The sequence below is a fragment of the Mustela erminea genome, chromosome 13 (genome assembly GCF_009829155.1).
Source record: "Mustela erminea isolate mMusErm1 chromosome 13, mMusErm1.Pri, whole genome shotgun sequence".
Classification (NCBI taxonomy): domain Eukaryota; kingdom Metazoa; phylum Chordata; class Mammalia; order Carnivora; family Mustelidae; genus Mustela; species Mustela erminea.
The window spans coordinates 63,003,117-63,027,119 of NC_045626.1; the positions used below are offsets into that span (position 1 = coordinate 63,003,117).

The 24,003-nt window shown below is 58.1% G+C and overlaps 4 protein-coding genes across 5 annotated transcripts; 2 read left to right on the forward strand and 2 right to left on the reverse strand.

Moving 5' to 3' along the window:
- Nucleotides 1-1,039: 1,039 nt before the first annotated feature.
- Nucleotides 1,040-5,137, forward strand: GSC2 (goosecoid homeobox 2). Its single transcript, XM_032309465.1, has 3 exons — nucleotides 1,040-1,295; nucleotides 1,408-1,661; nucleotides 2,232-5,137. The coding sequence occupies exons 1-3, from the start codon at nucleotides 1,040-1,042 to the stop codon at nucleotides 2,334-2,336; spliced, it is 615 nt and encodes a 204-aa protein (XP_032165356.1). The 3' UTR covers nucleotides 2,337-5,137.
- A 376-nt stretch (nucleotides 5,138-5,513) lies between these two features.
- Nucleotides 5,514-14,989, forward strand: ESS2 (ess-2 splicing factor homolog). 2 transcript variants are annotated; one of them, XM_032311444.1, is made up of 10 exons: nucleotides 5,515-5,699; nucleotides 6,690-6,858; nucleotides 6,949-7,050; nucleotides 9,030-9,199; nucleotides 9,313-9,430; nucleotides 9,710-9,843; nucleotides 10,656-10,758; nucleotides 11,730-11,839; nucleotides 13,796-13,911; nucleotides 14,429-14,815. In XM_032311444.1, the coding sequence occupies exons 1-10, from the start codon at nucleotides 5,565-5,567 to the stop codon at nucleotides 14,706-14,708; spliced, it is 1,437 nt and encodes a 478-aa protein (XP_032167335.1). In that variant the 5' UTR covers nucleotides 5,515-5,564; the 3' UTR covers nucleotides 14,709-14,815. The 2 variants fall into 2 exon arrangements, with proteins under 2 accessions (XP_032167334.1, XP_032167335.1); XM_032311443.1 differs by lacking the exon at nucleotides 11,730-11,839 and having other exon boundaries at nucleotides 5,514-5,699; nucleotides 14,429-14,989.
- Nucleotides 14,990-16,690: 1,701 nt separating this feature from the next.
- On the reverse strand, nucleotides 16,691-19,911 carry TSSK2 (testis specific serine kinase 2). The gene has a single exon (XM_032311446.1). It carries the CDS (start codon nucleotides 17,984-17,986, stop codon nucleotides 16,898-16,900), a length of 1,089 nt encoding a protein of 362 aa, XP_032167337.1. The 5' UTR covers nucleotides 17,987-19,911; the 3' UTR covers nucleotides 16,691-16,897.
- Nucleotides 19,912-22,363: 2,452 nt separating this feature from the next.
- LOC116572406 (testis-specific serine/threonine-protein kinase 1) lies at nucleotides 22,364-24,003 on the reverse strand. The gene has a single exon (XM_032311445.1). The coding sequence runs from the start codon at nucleotides 23,801-23,803 to the stop codon at nucleotides 22,712-22,714; it is 1,092 nt and encodes a 363-aa protein (XP_032167336.1). The 5' UTR covers nucleotides 23,804-24,003; the 3' UTR covers nucleotides 22,364-22,711.

Genomic DNA, 24,003 nt, shown 5'->3' on the forward strand with positions numbered 1-24,003 from the left:
GGCTGACTGGCCCTTCAGTACTACTTGCTTGAGTCTTCATTGAATTTGGCAAAGTACCGGTCATCAGCAATATTGGGCAGCGTGGCCTGTGTGGGAAGAGTGTAGCCAGTGGGACTGGCCTGAAGAGAGTGGAGAGCCCATACAAGTCAGCTCCTGAGAAGCTTGGCTATGGTGAGGGTAGAGGAGAGGTGTTTCATGGGTTTTGTTGGTGGTGGGTTGTGTTTTGTTTTGAGGGGATTTGGGGACATATAGGAAGCAGGAAGAGGGGTCGCTCCAGAGCACTTGGGTGGGGCCTTGGATGGGGTCTGGAAGGCTCCCCTGTAGATCCAGTAGAGAAGGTAGAGACTTGGGGGCACAAGGCAATGCATGGGGTTTCAGGTTTGGTGATGAGCAGAGGCAGCGTCCTGCTTCTGCCGTTTTCCTCCAGGAGGCTGAGAACCCCCGGCTCTGAAATGCGTGGGAGATTTGTGGCCAAAGAACGGCGCGGTTGTTGGGGGTGCCAATGGAGTTGGGTCCCATTTGAGGTCGAAGCCCAGCAATTTGGGGGCCAAGAGATTGTCAGTTTGGGTGGCTTTCTTTAGACTTGCCCATCCACCTGTGTGGGGCCCCACGGGGACGAGGAGCCAGGCCTGGTTGCGGTGGCTTCAGGAGAAGGTACCCAGGGGCTGGGCAGGGAGGCGCCAGGGCAACCAAGGGGCTGAAAAGTCGGAGTGTCCCCCGGCCACTGCCCCCAAAAGCCGGGTGAGGCGGCCCTCCATGCCTTCCCAGTGGCATCTTCCTGCCCGCGAGTCCTGCCAGCTCTTGGGGGACAGGAAGACCAACGCAGGGCGGAGGGCTTCCTACGGGGGGGGCCCTTCCCTCCCCCCCCCGGCCCAGCGGGCCCCCGCGCGCCGATGCGGAGCAGGATTTCCCGCCGCCGCAGTTGAGGATTAGCGCGCGGGATTAGCCCGCGTGGACTCCGCGCTCGGCCCGGGGATTACAGCGCGCTCCCCCCCGACGTATATATTCCCGCGGCGGCGGCGGCCGGGCCCGGGCGGGCATGGCGGCGGCGGGGGGCGCAGCGAGCCGCAGGGGCCCGGGGCGGCCCTGCCCCTTCTCCATTGAGCACATCCTCTCCAGCCTGCCCGAGCGGAGCCCCCCGGCACGGGCCGCCCGCGCGCCGCCGCCCGGCGGCCGCCAGAGCCCCGCGGAGCCCGGGGAGCCCGGGGCGCCCGAGGCCGCTCCCTGCGCCTGTTGCTGCTGCTGCGGGCCCCGCGCGGCGCCCCGAGGGCCCCCGGAGCCGGCCGCGGGACTGGGTGAGTGGGAGCCAGACGCGGGCGCGGGCTGGGGGGTGGTCCTACGGGGTGCGGCGCGGCAGGGGCGGAGCTCGGCCCCCGCCCCGCGCCTCACCGCGCCCTCGCCCCGCAGGCGCGCGGCTGCCGTGGCCGCTGAGGCTGGGCCCCGCCGCGCCCTTGCCCTTGTCCGCGCCCACTGGAGGTTCCGGGGCGCTGCCGGGCGCGGGCGGCCCCGGGCCGCAGCGGCGCACGCGGCGCCACCGCACCATCTTCAGCGAGGAGCAGCTGCAGGCGCTGGAGGCGCTCTTCGTGCAGAACCAGTACCCCGACGTGGGCACGCGCGAGCGCCTGGCCGGCCGCATCCGCCTGCGCGAGGAGCGCGTGGAGGTGGGTGCCCGCCCGCCGCACGGCTATACGGGGCCGAGCGGGCTGGCTTCCTTCCTCCTTCTTTTTTGAAAAGATCGTCCTGGCGCAATGTCCCCAGAGGGCCAAGGACCAATGTGGGGCGCACGGCCGGTTCCGGGGGGCGGGCGGGAACAGGCGCGTGCGGGAAAGTGTCACTGGAACGGGAGGGGAGGCTAGTTTTCCTTTGGTTTACACTTTTTAAGTTTTCCCTGATACAGGAGGCGCGCGTTCATGCGCCAGACTTTAGGAAACTCGGAGAGAGCACGAAGCTGCAGAAGGGGCATCTGGAGCACCGCGGGGCGCAGGTTGGGGGCTGGAAGGGGTGAAGAGAGACGGCTGGGCCGGGTGGGAAAAGTGGTTCTCGTCCCGCGGCCGGAGCCACGGTCCCCCTTCGCAGCGGTTCAGAGATGATGGGTGCCGCTGCCGCGTACCTGCCCCGCAGCCCTTGTCTGCCCGCATCCCCACTGGGAAGCTCCCGCCTGCTTCACCTATGGGGGTCGCGGGGGACGCGGGTCCTGGGGCTGGACCTGAGCGGCCCCTCCTGCTCCTTAGGTCTGGTTCAAGAACCGCCGGGCCAAGTGGCGACACCAGAAACGCACGTCAGCGACCTCGAGGCTCCTCCCCGGAGCCAAGAAGGCCCCAAAGGACAGCTCCTGATGGCCCTGGTAGCCATTCCTGGTCTTGGCGTCTTCGGGGGGCCGACTAGGAGAGAGGACAGATCTACCCGAGATGGAGCTGAGAGAGGACACCAGCCTCTTCCCGTCTGTCTGCAGGACTTCCGGCTTCTGGAGCTAGTGCTCAAGGCAGGAGTGGGCTGCTTAAGTGTGTGTCCCCCCACTCCCCATCTGCCTTGTCACCTGCCCCGGGGAAAGGAGGGAACACTGAGCATCTCCATGTGCTCTCCTCTGCAGTGACTAGGGTCAGGAAGATTCCCTGGGGGGCGGGGGGGGGGGGGCTGGGAGGAGGGCACAGAGCAGGTTGCTTCCTCAAGTCCCCACCAACTCCAGGACAGGAACCACCCCTTGTCGGGGGGACGGGGACAGAATCTTCCTTTCCCTACCTGGTGTATGCTGGCCTCCCTTCTCTCCTTTCCCTGCCTGGGCCATGGGAGGTTTCTGTGCATCCTGGACTTGCCAGCTTGTGCGCCCGGCACAGGGCCTTGGCGTCCAGAGCTAGAAGGTAAAAATGCCGGGTGAGGTCACCTCCAGAAGCCCCTGCCGGGCCCCTTAATTCTGTGAGCCTTGTCTGGGTCCTGGGAAATAAACAAGCAACTGCAAAAAGAGCACAAAAGCCAACCAGCGTTCAAAGCCCGCCATGGCCCCATTCCCCTCACCCAAGGGCCATCTCACCTTGAAGAGCACAGCCTAGTGAGTCCTCTGTGTTCCCCAGCCACAGCAGACTACCCAACGGATCATGGCCTGGCACCCTGGGAAGTCTGCACTGGCTTCGAAGTACTGCTCATGGGTGGGGATTTCCATGTTGCCTGTCTGCCTTGCTCTCTGCCATCTTGTAGGGGCAAGAGGAAGTTTGATGGGGCCAATGCGCCATGCCCCCCTGCCACTGCCTGGGATCATATCTGTTTTCCTCTCCATCATCCTGGCCCCAGGGTGAAAGATGGTGAGAAAACAAGGCTTTGATTCCTCCAATAGGGCCGTATGGTGGGCTCAAGGCATCGAACACCATCATCTGGCTTGGGGATCATGTTCTGTCTCCTTGTGGGTCCTGGAGGAGATGGGCCCCAGAGGCATCTGAAAGGAGACACAGCCCATTCACCAAAGGCACATCTACCGCCCACCAGGACTCTCCAAGGCTGGCTAGCTCAGATAACACAGAGCAGGCATCTTGTCTTCAGCCGGGGCTGCTCTCACAATGCTGGGGGCCTCCAGGAGAGCGGCACCCCCCTCCACCCCTCAGGATGCACACTTCTAGGGGTCATAAAGCTCTTTGCCCTCGGATACTGCACAGTCTGTGTGCAGAGCGTCTCTGCAGCCCGGGATGCCCTCATCTTGCTGGGCTCTGAGACCCTAGCCGCGGGCTGGCTCTTTGTCCTTGTAGGCAGCCACAGTCAGAGCCTCACCTTCAAGGGACCAGTGGGCATACCGTCCTCCTTTCTCTCCTTTCTCTCTAGCTGCTCCTTGGCAGGCTCACCCCTACCAGCTGCCCATTGGCAAAGCTGTCCTGCAGGCTGGGGCCCAGGCATGCCCCTCTCTTCTCCATTCTCCCCTTTATCATTTCCACCTTCGGGCTCCAATGCCTAGCTCTCTGCCACATTTACATCTCCAGCCCAGACCTCTTCCCTGAACTAGATATTACGTCCAATTTGTCCCCTTGACGACTCCTCCTGGAAGCCCACAGCATCTCAACATCACCTTGTCGGTTGCAAACTCTTCCACTGTGCAAACCTCCCTCCTCCTATCCCCCACCCACTGTACCCAGGGCAACAGTAAATCAATTTTTTTGTTTTATTTAAATTCAAGTTAGTTAATATATAACAAATCAAATTTACCTTCAAAAACCATCCTAGAAGCTATCTTCTTCCCAGGTTCAGCTGTAGCAACCTGAGGAAAAGGCTGCCCCCCTTCACCTTGACCACTGCAGCTGCCTCCAGTCTTGTCCACATGCAACTACTTTGGTTCCTCTGCAATTCCCTCCCCAGAAAAGGCAGGGTACAAGTGTGAACCTGCCTCTCTAAGGGCTTCTCATTGTTCCCAAAGACAAAACTCCTGGCTGTGACCCATGAGGCCCCTGCCCCTCTGGTGTCATCTCCCACCTCACCACTCCTTGAACTCTGTATATCCAAAGGTCTTCTCCCTCCTGCTGCACTGCCTGTGCACCTGCTCTTTCCCTCCACTTGATCAATGTCCATTCTCCATCTGCAACCACTTCCTAACCCTGGGGAAACTTCCCCTGACTGCCCCCTAGTACAAACTCTTTCTTTGTACCCGTTCACTGCAGTTTTATGTTTGTGGGATGATCTGACTAGTGCCTGTCTTCCCCACTCGACAGGACGTGGAGCTGTCAGCTCCACAGGGCAAGAACTGTCATTGTGGAGTTCCCCACTGAATGAAAGAATGACTGGCCTATTGTACTAAATTGTTCTGGGGCAGAACTTGTTTGACATAATTCACAGCCTCTTTTAGGGAAGAAATGATCATGCCTGAAAAATGGTTGGGCAATTTTCTGGTCCATTTCAATGAGGCTCCTCTTCTGGGAAACCCACTGTGATGTCCAGAGACCAAATAATTTTTTTTTTTTTTAACCATTTTATTGAGGAGCTTCGGGGAAAGGTCGAAGGGCAGGAGGACAGGGAGATCCGACGTCCTCGGCCTGGCCGGAATCTTTCCGGCCTCACAGTCGTCGAAAGGGACCGAATAATTTTTAACCAGACATTTCTAAATTAGACCTCATATTTTTTTTCTTTTATTAGGTAACTATCAAAAAGAAATTGTCTTAGGGTTTTTTCCTTGCATAAAAGTTTGAATAAAAATATTGAAACCGCGTATATAGCTAAAATGTGTTTTTGTTAATAACACGAAGCACACGCAATGATTCGTGGCAAACTGGAATCCCAAGGCCTTTAAATTTTGCAGTGCTAAAATTTTTCACGTTGAGCGTAAACGACACGCCCCTTAGTCTCGCCCAACACAGCGCCCCCTGGTGCCTGTAGTCCAGATTCGCAGGACCAGAGCGGGAGGGACGAAGACTACAAATCCCATAAGGGCGAGGGACGGTAGTGACGCCACTACGGAGCGCGGGCTGGACTCCAAAGGCGCGGCTCTCCCATTGGTGAATTTTGCAAGCGCCTGCGCATTTGGTACAGCCCCGCCCCTACTGCCTCCCGGCGCTATTACGTACCTGGGTAGCCCGAGCGATCCTGGGATAGCGATGGAGACGCCCGGCGCATCAACCCGGGCTCTCTTGCTCCCTGCCGCGTCCGGGCCGGGTAGGAAGCGCGCGGCAGGAGAGGTACGGGCTGCGACAAGCAAGCAGCGGGTCCTGGACGAAGAAGAGTACATCGAGGTAAGATCTAGATGCGACGGTGGCGAATTCTGGGTCTCTCCCCCGCTTCAGCTCTTCTTGAGTCCTTCCTCTCGGGTCGTGGCATTCGTACTCTTGCGGAGGTGGAGCAACCCGAGTCCGTGATCTTGGGGTGTGGACAGTCGGAGAGCCAAACAAATACAGTGCACAGAGAGGTGTCCTTGATGGTGAATGCAGCATCAGTGTTGTTAGGGGCAAGAGAGGACGGCTTTGTTCGTCGGAGAGGGGGGTTTCAGGGAAACAAGGTATTTTATTAAAGCATGAATGGGCATGTGGGAGGAGAGTGGGAAAGAGGACTTTCTGGAAAGTAGTAATAGCAAATGCAGAGGCTGGAGGACTTGGAAACAGTCTGTTGCTGCGTCAGCACCATTGAATTAGTGGGTGTCGGAGGATCCTTGAAGTTGGTCTTAATACTGTAGTAGACATGCAGAAAGAGGAGCTGGCAGGGAGATTGGAGGAAATCAGTTTGGTTTTGGACATGTTAAGTTTGGCAGGCCTCTGGGATAGAGAGGCAGATGGCATTAGTGGATAGCTGGGTGCACGAATGTGCAGCTTAGGAGCAAGGTCTGGCTGAAGGTAGATTTGGGAGTCTCAGCCAGTGCTGCTGGTGGGGGTGATAGGCTGAAATCATCCAGGTAAAGGGTTCGCATTGGAAATAGGAGGCCCTGGATGGAATGAAGGGGCAACACCCACCTTGGTCTAGCTGGTATGGAGATGGAGCCAGCAGAGGAGATGAGAGTGACCAATTGTGGGAGAGAGAAAAGTTTCATGGAAACCAGATGAACGTTTAGTTAGATGTTGCAGCAAGACTACAGGGGTTGCTCATCCTCATTAGAAGGTGCGGCTAATCTCAGGGTATCCCTGGGTTGGACAGAGGTTGGGAGCCCGGCAAGGACCGTAGCATGTACATTGGTAGACTGAGAGGCAGAAGGGAGGCAGATGTGAACTCTGACATTTATTGACATCTGACAGGGGCTCCAGACAGTCATCCAGAGGGACTTCTTTCCTGATGTGGAGAAGCTGCAGGCTCAGAAGGAGTACCTGGAGGCTGAGGAGAATGGAGACCTGGAACGGATGCGTCAGATCGCCATCAAGTTTGGCTCTGCCCTGGGCAAGATGTCCCGAGAGCCCCCACCGCCCTGTAAGGGTGACAGTGGTTGGCTGAGAGGGGAACTCCTGCTGAACTGATGCCTTAGGCTGGCTCTAATTCCCACTCCCTTCCTCCTTCTAGATGTGACTCCAGCCACATTTGAAACCCCTGATGTGCACACAGGTACTGGAGTGGTGGGCAACAAGGCCCGGGGCCGGGGCCGAGGCCTGGAAGAGGGTGATGGTGAGTGAGTGAGTGGTTGGGTTTACCTATGAGTCTCATCCTTTGTGGCCCTGAGGGTCTTGCCCAGAGGCAGATCACATCTTGTCCCAGAGAGCTTTGTTGGCCTGAATGGCAGCCCATGGGGTCAAAGAGCACCAGTCTGAGAGGCAGGCATGGGGCAGTTCTCTGAGCCTCCAGCCCTTCTTGTGGAATGGAAATCTCGCCACCTCTCTCACCGGCCTGCTCACTGTGTGCCAGCCCCTGCCCAGTAGGCTTCATATGGCTTGAAGGGCCCCTCTCCCGCTGTCATCTTAGGGCCTCCGGACCTCTGCCCTTGTTTCTTCTGAGTTAGTCACTTACCCTGGATAGCGGCATGCCTCACACCTTCTCTCCCCTCAGACCTCTGCTCAGATGTTACCATTCAGGAAACCCTTTCATGACCCCTCCCTCCCCCACCAGCATGCCTTCCTGCCTCCCTGTAGGTCATGGCCTCCTCACCATGAGAGCTTCTTTGTCTTGCCTCTGTGTATATATTCCGCACCTAGGACAGCACGTGACATGTTGTGGGAGTAGCACAAACAAATTGTCTTTCACATGTATATTGGGGTGTCGTGACACGAGCCAGCTTTATGAAAGACTTTTCCTAGGGAAGAGCATTTAGAGCCCTGTTGGACATAAGTGTGCTACACACTATGGAACTTTCTCATGATCAGTAGTCCATCTTGTCAGTAGAACATCAGTGCCCAGACAGACAAGATGCTTGTTGTTCTCTACTGGGTTCTACTCTATTGCATGCTCATGCAGATGCCCTGTGCGCCCATCAGATGAGATATTTTCTGCTTCAGAATCCAGCTTGTTGTGGCAATACTGTAGTCCGTCATGTTGTGTCCTTGAAGCTTGACCCAGTGGAGCTTGATCGCAGCTCCACTGCGTTGTGGCAGGTGAATCACAGGCAACTTACAGATTCTTGTTATTTATTCATCAAATTTTTACTCTTATTTCTTTGAATGAGTAAGCGCAGGTGTGAGTGGGGAGGAGGGGAGGAGGGATGGAGAGAATCTCAAGCCAACTCTGTGGAGCGCAGAGCCCAATGTGGGGCTCGATCTTATGACCTTGAGACCACGAACTGAGCCAAAAATCGAGAGTCAGATGTTTAACTGACTGAGTCACCCAGCCAACTCTCAGATTCTTTTTTTTTTTTTTTTTCATTTTTTAAAAAATGTGCTTGTTGGTAAATCTAGGAATCACTTTAGTAACCTCAGTGGTAGGTACCATCAGAATGGGGTTTGAGCCCTTATCTTTCTGACTCTGGGTCTTAAGTTTTTAGCCACTGTGCTTTGTGCAGTCTAGGAGGGAGTAGGGGGTCAAGACTGCCAGCGGAACGGAAGACAAGGCTATCCCCGTGATAGCCCAACTGGAGTGTGTCCCAACGTGCACAGTGCAGTGGCACTGCCTCAGTGGGGGTCCCCCTTTCTGTGGTGCTGGGTGCAACAGGTGGGGTTGTGGCCCAGTGCCTGTGTGGCTCCATCTGGAGCACTGGATCCTCTAGGGTCCCTGCCCTCTGGGCCTGCTAGCAGGTCGGGAGGCTTAGGGGACAGCCATCCACCCGTAGCACAGGTGCCAGGAGGGGAGGAGCAGGTGGGGAACGAAAGCCCAGGGATGGTGGGAGAGCTTGGGCCGTTGGAGGCAGGTCCTACGGGACCAGCCCACTTGTGGCAGGGCAAGCATCACCATGGTCACCTCTTCCTGCCTGAGTGAGACATATATTTCACTTGACATCCAAAAGGCAAGGAGAGCCCCTGAGTGCTCCCTGGGCAGTTGGTGGGGGGCGATTCTGCCCCCAGGTAGGGAGTTGTCAGGTAGCGCGGGCTGTCACCCACAGATGCACAACTAGGGTGAGGGTTCCAATCCTGCTTACGGGGTAGCATGATTCCTGGGACTGAGTGACTACAAAGTGTTCATTGCTGCTTGTGGTTCTGTGTCACCCCACCTCTGAGCAGGAGAGGCCGGAGAGGAGGAGGAGAAGGAGCCTCTGCCCAGCCTGGATGTCTTCCTGAGCCGGTACACAAGTGAGGACAATGCCTCCTTCCAGGAGATCATGGAGGTGGCCAAGGAGAAGAGCCGGGCACGGCACACGTGGCTCTACCAGGCCGAGGAGGAGTTTGAGAAGGTGTCCTTGGGTGCAAGGGTATGGGCATCCTCTGTCAGGGTGGAGGGAGTCCTGGGGCCCAGGGCACAGTGCCTGGGGGCCTCTCTGACCCTCACTTTCCCCCTGTGATGCAGAGGCAGAAAGATAACCTTGCACTTCCGTCGGCAGAGCACCAAGCCATCGAGAGCAGCCAGGCCGGCGTGGAGACCTGGAAGTACAAGGCGAAAAACTCCCTCATGTACTACCCTGAGGGTGAGCAGGCGGGGCTGGCAGGCAGCATGGAGTGGGGCTGCATGTTTGTATCCAGCCTTCAGGGTGTGTGTGTCTGTGCTCCCTGGGCCTCAGAGGGGTCCTGCTCTGCCTCTGGGCAGAAGGGTCCATGAGTTGTCAGTGAGGGAGTGGTTCTGCCCAACGCTTTGCTTGGCTTCATGCTTCTGTTCACTGGAGCCTCTCTCTCAAGCCTTGAGTGTGGGGCAGTGATGGGGCACCCCTCAACCTCTGATACCCTGCCACCTCTCTTTGATCTGCCAGGTGTGCCTGATGAAGAACAGTTGTTTAAGAAGCCGAGGCAGGTGGTGCATAAGAATACTCGCTTCCTCAGGGATCCCTTTAGCCAGGCCCTGAGCAGGTCCCAGCTGCAGCAGGCTGCCGCCCTCAATGCCCAGGTGAGTGGCTGGGGCTGGCTGTGGGCAGCCTTAAATTGGTACCGTTCTTGGGTTTGGGCGGAACCTAGCAGCATGTGACTATTTGGGGGTCCTGTGTGGCAGGATCCTGAGTCTTTTCCTGTCCTGTATGAGCTTCCACTGGGGCACTCTCTTGGCCAGAGACATTCTGTAGGTCAGTTCAGTGCCAGCTTCCTGGGGGACGAGGACCTGAGAGAAGAGAGGCCACTGGGAGCCAGCCCAGGCCGGCCAGACCCACACCTGTGCACGGGTAGGGCAGGGGTAGATGCTGTGGGCAGGCTGGGGTAGGGTGAGGCTCAGTGGGGTGGACAGCAGAGATGTCTGAGCCGGGGAGTCATGGTGGACTGGCGACTCCAGTGGTCATGGGGTTGAAGTGGGAGAGTCAGGAGGTGGGGAGACTATTCTGGAGGCTTCAGCGGATGCCCTGTGGGAAAGGTCAGAGCATATATGCCAGTAATTAGTGTGGCTTCCTGTCAAGGCCTGAGTCAATAGCTGCTGAAAGCAGCTTGTGTGTGTGTGTGTGTGTACTGAGGCCAAGGACCCTGGCCCTGCCCTGCGTGGAAGGAGGGGGAGCTTCCCTTGCTCTAATGCCTACTCTGACAGGTCCTCAAAGTCTTTGCAGGGGCTGAGGTTCTTCCTCTCTTTCTCCAAAGGCGGGTGTGCCAGCCCCTGAGCTCTAGGACTGCCCCAAGGAGGGGAAACATTGCCAGCATGTTCCTGTGCATTTTTCCATCAGCTAGCGGGGAAGAGTAGGCTTGGGCCTCCCTGACACTAGTCTCTCTTGTTTGTTCCAGCACAAACAGGGCAAGGTAGGCCCTGATGGCAAGGAGCTGATCCCTCAGGATTCCCCACGAGTGGGTGGATTCGGATTTGTTGCAACCCCCTCTCCTGCCCCTGGTAAGAATTGAACCCGCTGACAGGCCGGCCCCCTGATAGTCGTGATAGGACTGCCTGTGGGGAGGTGGGCTGCTCAGGTGGCTCTGGGCCCTATTGACTCTTCTCCAAGTCTGACACGTGCTTCGTGTAACTCAGAGACCCTGTGACCCACCTGTGCAAGACAGGGCTGCACGGAGCTGTGGGTGGGCTGAACTCTCAGGTGAACTGACCTGAGATAGACAGGACCCAGTCCATTGAGCCTAGCGGTCTTCCTGCCTTGCCCTAAGCTTGGCAGGACAGACTGGTTTTGCTGGGAACCAGGGGTATTGGAGCTCTGCTGGACAGATAGGCTGGGGTGAGCATGCCAAAGGGCACAGGGGGAGGCTGGGCATAGGGGCATAGGGAAAAGGCTCCAGGCTCCAGCCCTGCATGTCTTCACACAGGAGGTTTATGAATCTTGGGGGACAGTCTCACAGTGCAGTGATGGATGTGGTGTCCTTTCTCACCCACCACCCCAAGCACTGGCCTCTGTGTTCTGGGCTGCTGGTTCCTGTGATGCAGGCCCGGGTGTACGGGCACTATAGGTTTGCCCAGGGTCCTGGCAGATTTGGGTGCCCTGAAAACCTTCAAGTGTCCCCTCCTTTGAGGTGGGGTCCCATAGCAACCTCCAGGAGGCCCTGGTGGCCATGTGCTAGGATGGGAGCCTAGCTGACTCAGCCCATCTTCTCTGGGGAGCCCCCTTCCCAAGCTAAGCCCTGCAGCTATTAGGGCCTGGGCCCATCTTGGGCCTAAAGTGTTCTTGGCATTGTCCTCTCAGGGGGCAGAGGAGCTGGGGTTCCAGAGTTCCAAGGAAGGAGAGTGGGCCAACTGCCAGCCTTCATGTTGGTTAGTTGGGACATGCATGGTGGGAGCTGGCTCTCACAGGAGGGAGGGCCTGGCATTGCCTCCACCTGTGTCCCCGGGCCTGAGGTAACCGAGCTCTCCATCTGCAGGTGTGAACGAGTCACCGCTGATGACCTGGGGGGAGGTTGAAAATACTCCCTTGAGAGTTGAGGGATCTGAAACCCCCTATGTGGACAGGACACCAGGGCCAGCCTTCAAGGTGGGTCACAGTGGGGTGCCCAGATGGGACCTTGGGTAGACACTCAGTCTTTGGAGCACTTGTGCCTTGATGCACAGAGGATGGTCTAGTTGCCACTGGTCAAAGCAGAAGCAACAGAAGGGCTGAGCTGTGCTCCAGGCTGCACACCTGTGTGTCATTGCACTTCTGAAGAAGACCAGGGCACTGAGGGCAGGTGTGGGGTGAGGGCACCAGAGCCACAACCCTGTGAGCCTGCAGGGTCGGGCCGGGAAGGGCCTCAGAACTACAGTGTTCGGTGGGCTGTGCTTTGTGTCCTCTGAAGGTTCACGTGCTGGTAGAGGAAAGCCTCTGGTTACAGGAGGGCAAGCACCAAGAGGCATCAGTCTTGTAGAATCATCAAGAGTGTGGGGTTGTGAGGCCTGGAGCAGGTAGGGCAGGGGACCTGGGTGCCAGGTGGTTTGTGGAGATGGGGTGGCCTAGGATGGCCCCAGAGTGGCTTTGAGAAGGTAAGGCACTCTGGTTTGCACACAGCTTGTTGGGGAAACTGAGTGGCTGGCATAGTTTGGAACGAGATGGAAGAGAAGTTGCTGGACGCTGGGAGCATGTGGTCCTGTTTTCGGGGTACTGGGCCAGCAGTCCCAACCTGGAATGCTAGGAGATGGCAGGAGGCAGAGGGCAGTGTTGTTGCAGAGAGCAAAGGGCGAGGGGGTTACGTCAGCTGCTCTGAAACCCCAAAGGGTCAGGCATGGAACCTGGAATTAACGTAGGTCTGCTGCTAAGGGAGCTGGGTTCAAGGCTGTCTTGAACCAGTCCTTCTAAACACTTGCATTGTGTAGTTTGAAATGCAACAGAAAAAGAGATCTCGCTGACTGTAGCAGCAGAAATTGAGAACAACCAGCAGTACCTTGGCTTTCATAAAGAAACTACAGGCTAGTGCTGTGGGCTCGCAGAAGGAAAGTCAGAGGGTATGGGCCACGCCACAGGGCCTCCCTGGTGTAGCACCACTCTCATTTCGAGAGGGAACACATGTCCACACAGAACATACGCAAATCATATTGGCACGTTGGTTCTTATATTTGTCTTGGACACGAGAATAACCAAGAAAAACCAGAGAGAGGCGGTGCACCAGAGGCACGGGGCTGTCAGAAGGCCGCCCTGGTCCCGGTGCCTACCGGGCAGCAGGGAAGAGCTTCTGAACAAACGTCCGTCCAAATCCAAATTCAGGGTATGTGACCAACGACAGTTCAAATCGTGCTGAGTAGTAGACTGTAATCGGACACGAAGTGCATGATACGTATTGCAGAACGAGTTCCCCAAGTGGGAGAGTTAAGTGCAGAAAACAATACATGTGAACAACGAGAGGAAACTAGTCAATGCTTAATCTGGTGTGAAGATAGGAGGGAGTAAACCAAAGGGGGGGGGGGGTCACAAAGGAAGCGGGGAGGGGGTGGGCAGATAGTACCATACACAGTGGTAGACTTAACTATAGCAAAAAAACCCCATCGTAAGTAAACGTGAAAGCGAGTAACAGAAGGCATTTGTATGGCAGAGCTTAACAGAACTGATGGGGGAAAACTGTAAGGAAACAAATAAGCACTCAAATAGAAAAATAGGACAAGATCAATTTTGGGAAGTTCTGGGAAGAAATACAGAAGGTCAGTGGGGGTTAAAGTCAGCAAGGGGTTTACTCCAGTAATCAGAGGGAAGCAGATTCAAACAAGACCCCTTCTTTTCTAAAAGACCATCGGAGGTTCCTAAGTCTGCACCGCTGGCTTGCAGGGAACCGTGATGACAGGTGGGAGGCCTGGGCCGTTGGCGGGTAGACAGTGGAGGCAAGCTGGTCGGCAGCTTTCGGGGGCTTTTAGGGAGACCGCAGTTGTGAGGATCACAGGGCACCATGGGAAAGAGGCAGGTGCCCCAGCAGCAAGGGGCTGGCTGGCTTGATGGCAGGCCAGCCACACACTTGCTGCCTTGTAGATCCTGGAGCCCGGCCGCAGGGAACGGCTGGGGCTGAAGATGGCCAACGAGGCCGCTGCCAAGAACCGGGCCAAGAAGCAGGAGGCCTTGAGGAGAGTGACGGAGAACTTGGCCAGGTGAGGGGTGCCTGACCTGCATGGGGCGGGCGGGGTGGGGGGTCTCTCCCTATTCCCACTTGGCCACAGCCCCTGCCGTGTGGATGCATGGTGTGCAGGCAGGCCTGGGGGCTCTGGGGTGGGTCCTGTGGCAGCTCCGCTGGTACGGGCACGGCCTGTATGAACCAGGATGCAGGGCCCCTCTTCGTCTTTTCCTTCTTCAGCTGCCGCCTCAGCACATCCCTAAGAGGCACCTTTGGGCTCCTTATCCCGCTGTGAGCTCCCGTCAGCCCTGTGGAAACAGGTGGATCGTTCTCCTTGGAGAGAGCTGGGGTCCATCGCAGTCCCACCTCCAAGGGCAGCACCACAACTTGACCTTAAATTTGGCTACATAGCTATGTGCCAGGCCATCAGGTGTCCTCAGCTCATAATGACCATGCATCTCCCATGAGTGTTTGTGGGGCCATGGGAAACCCTGCTGCTGGCAGTGCCTGGTGGGGCCTAATGATGCCTCTCTCCCCCTCCCTTTCCACCCCAGCCTCACCCCCAAAGGCCTGAGCCCAGCCATGTCCCCAGCCCTGCAGCGCCTTGTAAGCAGGACAGCCAGCAAGTACACAGACCGGGCCCTGCGGGCCAGCTATACCCCGTCTCCAGCACGCTCGAGCCACCTCAAGACCCCAGCTGGTGGGCCTCAGACCCCCACGAGCACACCGGCTCCTGGCTCTGCGGCACGCACCCCCCTCAGTCAGGACCCAGCCTCCATCACGGACAACCTGCTGCAGCTCCCTGCCCGGCGCAAGGCCTCAGACTTCTTCTAGAGCCAGGCCCGGGTCGGGCCTGTGGGAGCTTCGTGGAGCCTGCGGGGCAGCTGCCCGCTCAGCAGAGGACTCCAGCCTTCTGGGGACCCGGGCCCGGGCCAGAAATGGTGACTAACTGTCCCAGGAGCCACTGAAAAGATGCCGTGCCTCAGACAGGCTGGCATAAGACTTGCCCCACGGCCTTGGGATGTATCCCAGGGTCTGGCAGATAACTATTTTCTATCAGACCCCTGCCTCTTTCTGTCTAGCCGTCATTAAAGAGCACCTAGCACAGTCTGGCAGGACCTGTCTCTTTGGCCCACTCTGTGTGGCCCTTAGGCCACCCTTCCCCCTATGCTGGAGACCCCCTGCAAGCCACCCTCACCCCTATGCTAGAGACCCCCTGTACCACATCGTGGTCTTAGGACTGCAGGCCTCCCTGGGAGGAAGCTTCTGGGTGAGGTGAACTCGGAAGTTCAGGGTCTCTGGCCTTTCCTGCCACTCCTTGCATTGCTGTGTCCCCTCTAGAGCTTGGAACCTACCTTCCGCACTGAGCTCACAGCTCGTTGGGCCATGCTCCCCAAGTTCTGTCCCCCTGAGGGAAGGAGAGAGTCCTTGAAAGTTCGGCCCCTCAGGTTCCCCTGGGGCTCTGGGTCCAGGTTCTCAGCCTCAGCTGGGCCTGGCCTGTGTGGTTTGCTAGTGACAGAGTTGTGTGGGTCCTACGTGTCATACCATGTGGTCACTTTGAAAGTGGCCTCAATGTCACCTTCTCCAAGCACTTGGTCTCCAGCTCAGGGGGTCAGGACTGTCTTCTCTTCCTGCCCTTCCCTGTCCTATTGCTCCAGGCACCACCTTCATATGCTGTTGAGTCACGAACAGGAGTTGTGGGTAATAGGAACCCAGGCCATACTGTCAAAGAGCAATGGGGCCAGGCTCCACGCAGACCCGAGAGTGCCATGTGCACCACAGGCCACAGGCCACACTTGTCTGTGACCTTGAGGGCTTTGGTGCCCCCAGGAGGCCTGGGCCAGCTGCTTCACATGGAGGTGGGAAGTACTTGCTGGCTCCCAGATGGGTCTCTTCGGGCCTTAAGTGGGGTCAGGTCATGCTCTCTAAGGGGCTTGCACAGCTCAAGGAGACAGCCTAGAATCTGCTCAGACCAGAGTCTTTCTTGTTTTGAGCATACCCAGCCCTGCCCGGGCCATGGTCTTGGGTTGTCCTGCATGGGTCCTTGCTGCCTTCGTGAGTGGTGTGTTCCCTGGAGGTTCGCGTGGGGCCAGTCGCCTGCCTAGGCACCCACTAGTCTGCACTGGACTGTCAGCTCCTGCCAGTTTCCAGGGGGCCAAGCCCTATAACTCACCAAGGGGGCTGGGACTGCACCAGGACCGCCCAGGGGGTCAGGAAAGTATGGCCGTTGGTGCTTTTACCCCATAGGGAAGGGGAGGGCTGGGCCACAGCAGCATGGAGGCAGACAGGTCTGAGTGGGTGGGAGATGCAGAGGGAGATGCTGTCTAGGCAAGGCCACTTAAAGCCAAGCACTGGCCGCCTCTGAACACTGGCCGGTGTATGGGGTGGATAGGGAGGGGTAGGGAGGGTGTGGTTGAGATATCTGGGCCGGGACTTTTCTGGCAAATGAAAGGGCACTCAAGGGGCCAAGGGTACTGATCTCAACCACAGGAATGGAGGGAGTGGAATATAAGGAGAAAGGGTCAGTTTGAGGGAGTGGGATGGGGTTGAGGTCAGGGTGGGCTGTGCTGGGCCTGAGCCAGAGACACATGCAGCCGGCCAACCCTGGAGGTGCTGGGTCCGGGGTGGGTCAGAGGGAGATGGTGGGGGCCTGGCTGTGGGCTGCGGCTTAGGTCTTCTTGCCCACAGGGTCTTGCCATAGTCTGCCTGTGCCCGAGCACCAGGCCCTGCACCCCTGTGCTGGAGACCCCCACGCCGCAGGAGGGGTGGTTGGCTGAGTCCTAGAGAAAAAGACTCCTCACGGGGCACTCTTAATGCTTGTACACACTTTGCGGTTTATTTGGTGGTCAGTAATTAATGTCTTTGCTACTAAGTGGAAGAAAGCTAATAGAACGTAATCAAAATAGTGGTTTAATTGACGGATTTTACTTGTTCCTTGCACCTGTGCCTTCTTCAGCTCCTACTGCCTATTTAGTTTATGTGGGCGCGCACCACGCACCACGCCCCCCAGGCCCTCCGCACCGCTAGGTGCTCGCTTTCCCCACCTCAGCTCCGGTGCCATGATGATCTTTTGCCTTGGAGGACTCGGCCGGCCTGTCCTCCACTCTGTCCTCGTTCTCAGGCACCACCAGCAGCCGGTGCTGGGTTTTGGCCCCCAGCTTATGGTCTGGCCGGTGCTCGGGCCGGTGCTCAGGCCGTGAGCCCGGCCGGGTGTCCAGTTTGCATTCGGCCCGGTACTTGCCCTCACCCTCCCTCTTGAAGGAGGCCGAAGACATGGCTTTGGGCTTGGGGGGCTGCAGCCAGGAGTGGCTGAGGATCTCGTCGATGTGCAGCCGCCGGTTGACGTCCGGCTGCAGGATGCGGTAGATGAGGTCCTTGCACTCTCCAGTCAGGTTCTTGGAGCGGGGGAAGTCCACGCGGTGCTCCTTCTGGATGCGCAGCATCTTCTTGATGTCGGAGTCGTCATAGGGCATGGAGCCGCAGACCATGATGTAGAGGATCACGCCCAGGCTCCAGATGTCGTACACCTTGGGCTGGTAGGGGATGCCCTGCAGCACCTCGGGGGCCGCGTACGCCGCCGACCCGCAGAAGGTCTTGCTGAGGATGATGCGGCCGCTGCCGTCCCGCAGGCAGCGCTTGGAGAAGCCGAAGTCGGACAGCTTGATGTTGAAGTCCTTGTCGAGGAGAAGGTTCTCACACTTGAGATCTCGATGGACGACGTCCAGGTCGTGGCAGTACTTGACAGCTGAGGAGAGCTGGCGGAACATCTTACGAGCCACGTCCTCGTGCAGGGCTCCCCGACACTTGATGAACTCCAGGAGGTCACCCTGGACCCCAAGCTCCATGACGATATAGATGCGTCCATCAGAGGTCTCAAAGATCTCGTAGGTCTTGATGATGGAGCGGTGGTTGACGGTTGCCAGGATGTCCATCTCCCGAGGAAGGAATCTCTCCACAAAGTCGGTGGGCGTCTTCTTGCGGTCGATGATCTTGACTGCCACGTTGAACTTGAGGCGCTCAGAGTAGGCAGATTTGACTTTCGCATACGACCCCTTGCCAAGATTGATGCCCACGATGTAACCCTTCTTCCTTAGGACCGCGGCATCGTCCATGGTGCCAGGAGCGGCTGGCGGCACTGCGCTCTACATCCCCTCCCCCTGTGGGCCAGCGGGCATTGTCCTCATTTACACTGTGGGGAGCCGTCTGGCTGGGCTGGGCCTGGACTTGGAGGGGTGGAACGCTCAGCATTGTCCCCGCGTGACTTCAGCATGTGAAGTCATAAAGCCAGCCTGCCGGGAGTAGGGACTGAGCTGGGGGAACCAGGGCCCCTGGAACCCTGGAAGCCAGGTTGGCCTACCAGGAGTGCCCACTCCCCGCCCGCTAGAAGGAAGGCGGCACCCAGGACTGCGGTAACCCTCCCTGCTCCTCCTCGCTGCTGTTTCCTTGTCACGAGTTAGGCCCAAGGAAGGGCCACCCAGGTCAAGCCAGAGTGCTGGCCCCACGCCCGTTTCCTTCTCCTGTCTGTGTGGACTGACCCTGCATTGGCCCATGTCCCACTAGGGCTGATGGCCCGCAGCTGCTTTGGAGTGTGAAGAAAACCCTCTCTAGGACTTGTCTCCTTGGAACTGGTAGTGCCTGAGAGGAATGGCGCTGGTCTGGCCAGCCTTGTGAATGAGAGCAGTTCCTATTCGGGGCGGAAGGCTGGGCAGAGTAGTGCCACTGTGGCGGGCAGGGCATGAGTGGGCTGGGAGGGCCAGCAGGGCCCTGCGGCCTAGACTGGCAGATGCGTGTTCCAAGGGCTGGGGCCTCCCTGGAGGCCAGGTCAGGCCTCAGTCAGGTAGAGAAGGTGGTGAGGCATCCAGGCAGGGAAGAGCCTGGGAGAGGTGATGGCTTGTTCTGAGAATTGCTCAGTCTTACACACAGTAAGGAGGGAGGGTGGAGGAGAAGAGAAGTGGCGAGCAGCCATTTCAGGGGGCCGGAAGAGCCAGGATCCAAGTCACATTTTAAGATGGTCCCTGGCAGAGTGTCTAGAGAATGGGCTTCAGGGGGAGTGGAGGCCAGTGCCTTTGACCACAAGAGAGGAGGCTGGCCCAGGGTGGACCTGCAGGAACTGAGCGGCAGAGGGAGACAGAGGGTTTGGTGTGCTGACCCCTGAGTGGGCAGGGCCTTGGCCAGAGCTTTGGTGCTGGGGGTCCTCCGTAAGAGCAGGGTCGGGGATGGCGGGGGGCAGAGGTCCTAAATTATGTCACTCTGGACCTTTGTGAGGAGCGGGCATGTGGCCTGGTGGACCTTTGGGATTTACATCTCTCAAGCTATCTTTTGCACCAGAAAGCAACATGAAAACCCTTTTGTTTTTGCTTTGGGGAATGTGGCATCTTGGGTGTGTCTCCTTAGGTGCTTGGGAAGCCCTGCCGCTCCTTTGTTCTCCTTCACAGGCATCCTGTGGCCACACGTGGGCACGCCAAGTGCTCTGTGTTCAGGGGAGAGGGGGAGGAGGAGGAGGCCTGCTTCTGTGTGGGTGGTCGGGAGAGGAGGGGATGGAGGGGCCAGTGTGCAGAGGATCTGTAGGGCCCTGCCAGGTTGATGAGGGGCAGAACATTCCAGGCAGATGCGCAGACCCACCTGAGGCACGCGGGGAGCTCCCTGCATCTGGAGGTTCATGTGGAAGCTCTCCAGGGCAGGGTGGCCGGCGTCCAGCCCCCCAACAGCCACAGCCTCCCTAAGGCCTGCTCCCTGCTCTCTGGGGCTTCTGTTGCAGTGGCTTTGGCTTGATGCCTGCTCTCTCCTGGAATGTCTTTGGCAGCAATGACCAGAACCTTTGCCTCCTGGGAGGAGCTGGCTAGGAGGACTTGCAGGCCAGGACCCAGGAGCATGACAGTCTCCTCGGCCCTTCTCCTGCACTCCCGAATATTCTCTCTGGGGCCCCCCCTGCATGTCGGCCTTTTTAGCTGACTCTGCTCACCCACCTGTTTCCCCCTTTTTTTGTGGATTCTGCTTCCTCATATTCTGCCCTTGCCCAGGGCCTTGTGACTTCTTTGGCTCCAGGGGACCTGGGGTGGGGGGGGGGGTGGGGGGGAGGAGGTACGAGCTGAGCCTCTGGGGCCCGGAGGCAGGCCCTCCTGGTGGGTTCCGGCGGGGAAGTGTTCCACTGGATCTGCGACTTCCAGGAGCTACTCCCAGCTTGTAGCCCTGTGCATGGGAGAACTCGGGACTCTGGCAAGGCCACTTCTCTCTGAGTTTCAGTTTCCTCCATTTCTCCACTCACCCTATAGGCATTTGAGGGTTGGTTCCAGATGCTGGGATTCACTGATGAACTAGACAGGACCCGTGCCTTCCTGAAGCCCAGAGGACAGGGAGCTTCCATGTCACACCAACAGCTCAAATGCCCAGTGGTGGCAACCTTTGGCACGGGAACACGGGGCTGTGAGGGAAAAACTGGGCCTGGATTTAGGGAGGCTGGGAGGGCTGAGGTCTGAGGAGTTTGCCCCATGGAGGGGGACGAGGACCTGCTAGAACTCATGATGGCTTGAAAGGACACAGAATGGTGGGAATGTGCAGGGAAGGGAGGGAGCCCTGCAGACCCTGGAGGCCATGGTGAGGGTCTTGATCCTAAAGCCTTAGGGAGGATCATTGAAGGGGTCTGATCCGGGGCTGACCCTGGGAGGGCCCGGAACATGAGGCCACCTGGGGAGGAGTGGGCTTTAGTCACCTGGGCCACTACTCTGTGCTGTGTGATCTCAGGCAGTTGCCCACCCTCTCTGAGCCTTTTCTCTACTTGTAAAGCACACAGTAGATGCTCCTTCGTGGGGCCCCTCCTGCCCAGGCTTGTGTTCTGGCTAGGCTGTAGTGAGTTGCTCCCAGGCCCTCTTGCTGCTCATTGCCCACTACCCTGATGACCACAACAAGCCACAGACGACCAAGGCGAGGAGGTTCACAAGCTTGTCCTCAGGATGTCCTCACTCCAGCTAACCCTGTGTGCTCTGGAATTTTACTCTGCCAGTGGATAATCTGCTTGATGCTGGGTTCCTGGGATCTCTGGGGGGAAATTGGGTGGCTCCCCCAGTATTGCCCAGGGTCGGTTCTGCGCCTGGACCTCAGCATTCACAGGCCTGCCCCAGAGGAGCTTAGAGTGATGGGCTGCCGAGCTCAGAAGGCTTTGTGGAGGCCACAGCCCCTCGGCTAATCGTGGAGACATGGGTAAGATCTACAGGGGAGCATCTACAGACACGATTATGGGACGTGTATCTGGGGGGGTGGGGATGAGGGAGGGGGGTGGGAGGTCAGGAGGAGGCCAGACCCAGGATGCCAAGGCCAGGCACTGGGATCCTTCCCGAGGGCCGTGGGATCTGGACTGTGTGCAGGAGGGAGGCGCTGGCCACTGGGGGAATCATGGGACGGGTAGAGGCCTGGGAGGTCGCTGTGCTGTAGGTTCACGACAGACACCCAGGAGCATGGAGATGGGAAGATAGAATGTATGACGGAGGCTGTGGGGAGGGTGGGAGCCAAGCAGAGATGGGGAGTGGATGTGCACTGGGGCACAAAGAGAGTGGAGCCAGGGCACTCCCTGGACCCCGCTTCTCCTGGGGCCTGGGGTTGGGGACTTTCCAGGTCACCAACATGGGCAGAGGGTGGGTAAGTCTGAAGGCATTTGTCCTCTTGGTATGTCAAATCTGCAGGTCCACATGAGGTTGCCCAGAGTGAGTGCCGAGGAGGAAGAGAAAGGGGCTGCCACAGTTGAGGTGAGGGGTAACAGCCTAGGAATGATGGGGGTGGGCTGCGCAGGGCACAGCAGCCTGAGATGCTAAAGGCAGGGCTGTTCCCTCTAAAGGACAATGATGGCGGCAGGGCACAGGCATGCATTGTGAGCACACCTGTCCTCTCTCCTTGCCAATGTCCGCTTAGCCACTCTGGCATGGAGCATCACTGCTCAGGACAGACTGGGACCTAAGGGGAGAGGGATGTGGTCGAGATCACGCCCAGCTGGGTGGGGTTGGGCCATCCTGAAGCCCCTCCCCTAACCAGGCGCCACTTCCAGGGTGGGGGGTGGGCCGCAGATATGACCACAGGCAGGATGACTCAGGAGGTGTCCAGAACCGGATGCTGGCTGGCCATGGGGGAGCCCTGGTGGACAGAATGAAAGAAATGAGTTGCCTACCAGGGTGGGGAGCCCAAGAGGGGCTGAGAGGTTGGTCTACTGGCCTCTGGCAGGCCGCCTCCCCACAGGCAGCCTTGGGGAGGCAGTGGCACTGAGATGTTGAGGGCCCAGATCCTCAGCCCCAGCTCCAGAGGAGCCCCGTCTCCTGCCCCTCTGCTGCAGGCAGTCCCCTTGCCCCCTTGCCCTTCTTGGTCTTATCCTCTCCGTGCTCCCTTCTGCTCCCCAGCACCACACTCATGGCCTCCCTCTTGAAAGAGCATCTTCCTTGCTCAGCTTTCTGCTCTGGTCCAGGGCCTGAGGTCACAGTCAGGCTGGGCACATGGGGATGTATCTTCCCAAACTAGAGGTGAAATGAGGTGCCATCCGATCTGAGAGTAGGGGGCCGGGTTTGGGGAACGCGGGGAGTGCAGGATCCTCTCCCTGGATGACCACAGTCAGCTAGGGAAAAGACATTCATCTTGGGGTCTGCACTAATATAGTGATTTATTGCTCCTTTAGCCATGTGGGTTACCAAGTTCAAAGAGGGGGAGAAGAAACTGACGAAAATAGTGGCTCATCCAGGACAATCTTCCTTCTCTGCTTTGTCCCTTGATTTCTCTGGAGCTCAGGCTTAAAGCCATGAACTCTGCTTCATTCCCAGCTGGCCCCCTGGGCCAAGAGAGGCTCGCTAGGTGTGTGTCTGTCAGGGTTGTGGGAGGGCCTCTTCCTCTATCACTCTGCCGGGCAGCTCTCCGTTAAGGTCCATGGTGTCTGATTGCCTTGACACTGGCACTTGCAAAGTCTCCTCCTCGTTGGGTTTTGGCTCGGACTGTGTCTCGGGCCCTGCCTCCTCCCGGGGCTCCAGCTTGGTGGCAGACTTTTTGTCAGGGGTCTCAGGGGTCCGTGAGGGCTCAGCACCCCGGGAGCTCTCCCCTTCCTTGTGGATGGCTGCAGAGGACAGGCCCCGCACCTTGGGCTGCACCCAACAGTGGCTGAGGATCTCGTCGATGTGCAGGCGCCGGTTGACGTCCGGCTGTAGCATGCGGTAGATGAGGTCCTTGCACTCACCAGTCAGGTGCTTGGAGCGGGGGAAGTTGACACGGTGCTCCTTCTGGATGCGCAGCATCTTCTTGATGTTGGAGTCATCGTAGGGCATGGAGCCACAGACCATGATGTAGAGGATCACGCCCAGGCTCCAGATGTCATACACCTTGGGCTGGTAGGGGATGCCCTGTAGCACCTCGGGGGCCGCATACGCCGCTGACCCACAGAAGGTCTTGCTGAGGATGATGCGGCCGCTGTCGTCCCGCAGGCAGCGCTTGGAGAAGCCGAAGTCAGACAGCTTGATGTTGAAGTCCTTGTCGAGGAGAAGGTTCTCACACTTGAGATCTCGGTGGACGACGTCCAGGTCGTGGCAGTACTTGATGGCTGAGGAGAGCTGGTGGAACTTCTTGCGAGCATCGTCCTCATGCAGGGCTCCCCGGGTTTTGATGAACTCCAGGAGGTCACCCTGGACCCCAAGCTCCATGACAATGTAGACCTTGCCATCTGATGTCTCGAAGATCTCATAGGTCTTGACAATGGAGCGGTGGTTTAGCATGGCCAGAATCTCAATTTCCCGGGGAAGGAATTTCTCCAAGAAGTCCGTGGGGGCTTTCTTGCGGTCGATGATCTTAACCGCCACGTTGAACTTCAGGCGCTCAGAGTAAGCGGATTTGACTTTTGCGTACGAGCCCTCTCCCAAATTTATCCCCATGATGTAGCCTCGTCGTTTGAGGACGGCAGCGTCATCCATGGTGCCGGGAGCGCCCAGTGCCTCTGAGGCTGCCCTCTACATCCCTGCGGGACATGGGCCAGCTGCCCTCATTAAATGTCCTCATTTACACTGTGGACAGAGAGTCCTCTGGGCTGGCCGGGCCTGCTGTCCCTGCCTCCTAGAGGCCAAGACTCTGGGGTGGAACATTCAGCATTGTCCCCCAGGTGACTTCAGTGGGT

Excerpts from the sequence above, each read along its gene's own strand:
- GSC2 (XM_032309465.1), top strand. The coding sequence starts at position 1,040 with ATGGCGGCGGCGGGGGGCGCAGCGAGCCGCAGGGGCCCGGGGCGGCCC. Across the intron at positions 1,296-1,407 it reads GGAGCCGGCCGCGGGACTGG|GCGCGCGGCTGCCGTGGCCG; the intron begins GTGAGTGGGAGC and ends CTCGCCCCGCAG. Across the intron at positions 1,662-2,231 it reads TGCGCGAGGAGCGCGTGGAG|GTCTGGTTCAAGAACCGCCG; the intron begins GTGGGTGCCCGC and ends CCTGCTCCTTAG.
- LOC116572406 (XM_032311445.1), bottom strand. The coding sequence starts at position 23,803 with ATGGATGACGCTGCCGTCCTCAAACGACGAGGCTACATCATGGGGATA.
- ESS2 (XM_032311443.1), top strand. The coding sequence starts at position 5,565 with ATGGAGACGCCCGGCGCATCAACCCGGGCTCTCTTGCTCCCTGCCGCG. Across the intron at positions 6,859-6,948 it reads CCGAGAGCCCCCACCGCCCT|ATGTGACTCCAGCCACATTT; the intron begins GTAAGGGTGACA and ends TCCTCCTTCTAG. Across the intron at positions 9,200-9,312 it reads CCGAGGAGGAGTTTGAGAAG|AGGCAGAAAGATAACCTTGC; the intron begins GTGTCCTTGGGT and ends CCTGTGATGCAG.
- TSSK2 (XM_032311446.1), bottom strand. The coding sequence starts at position 17,986 with ATGGACGATGCCGCGGTCCTAAGGAAGAAGGGTTACATCGTGGGCATC.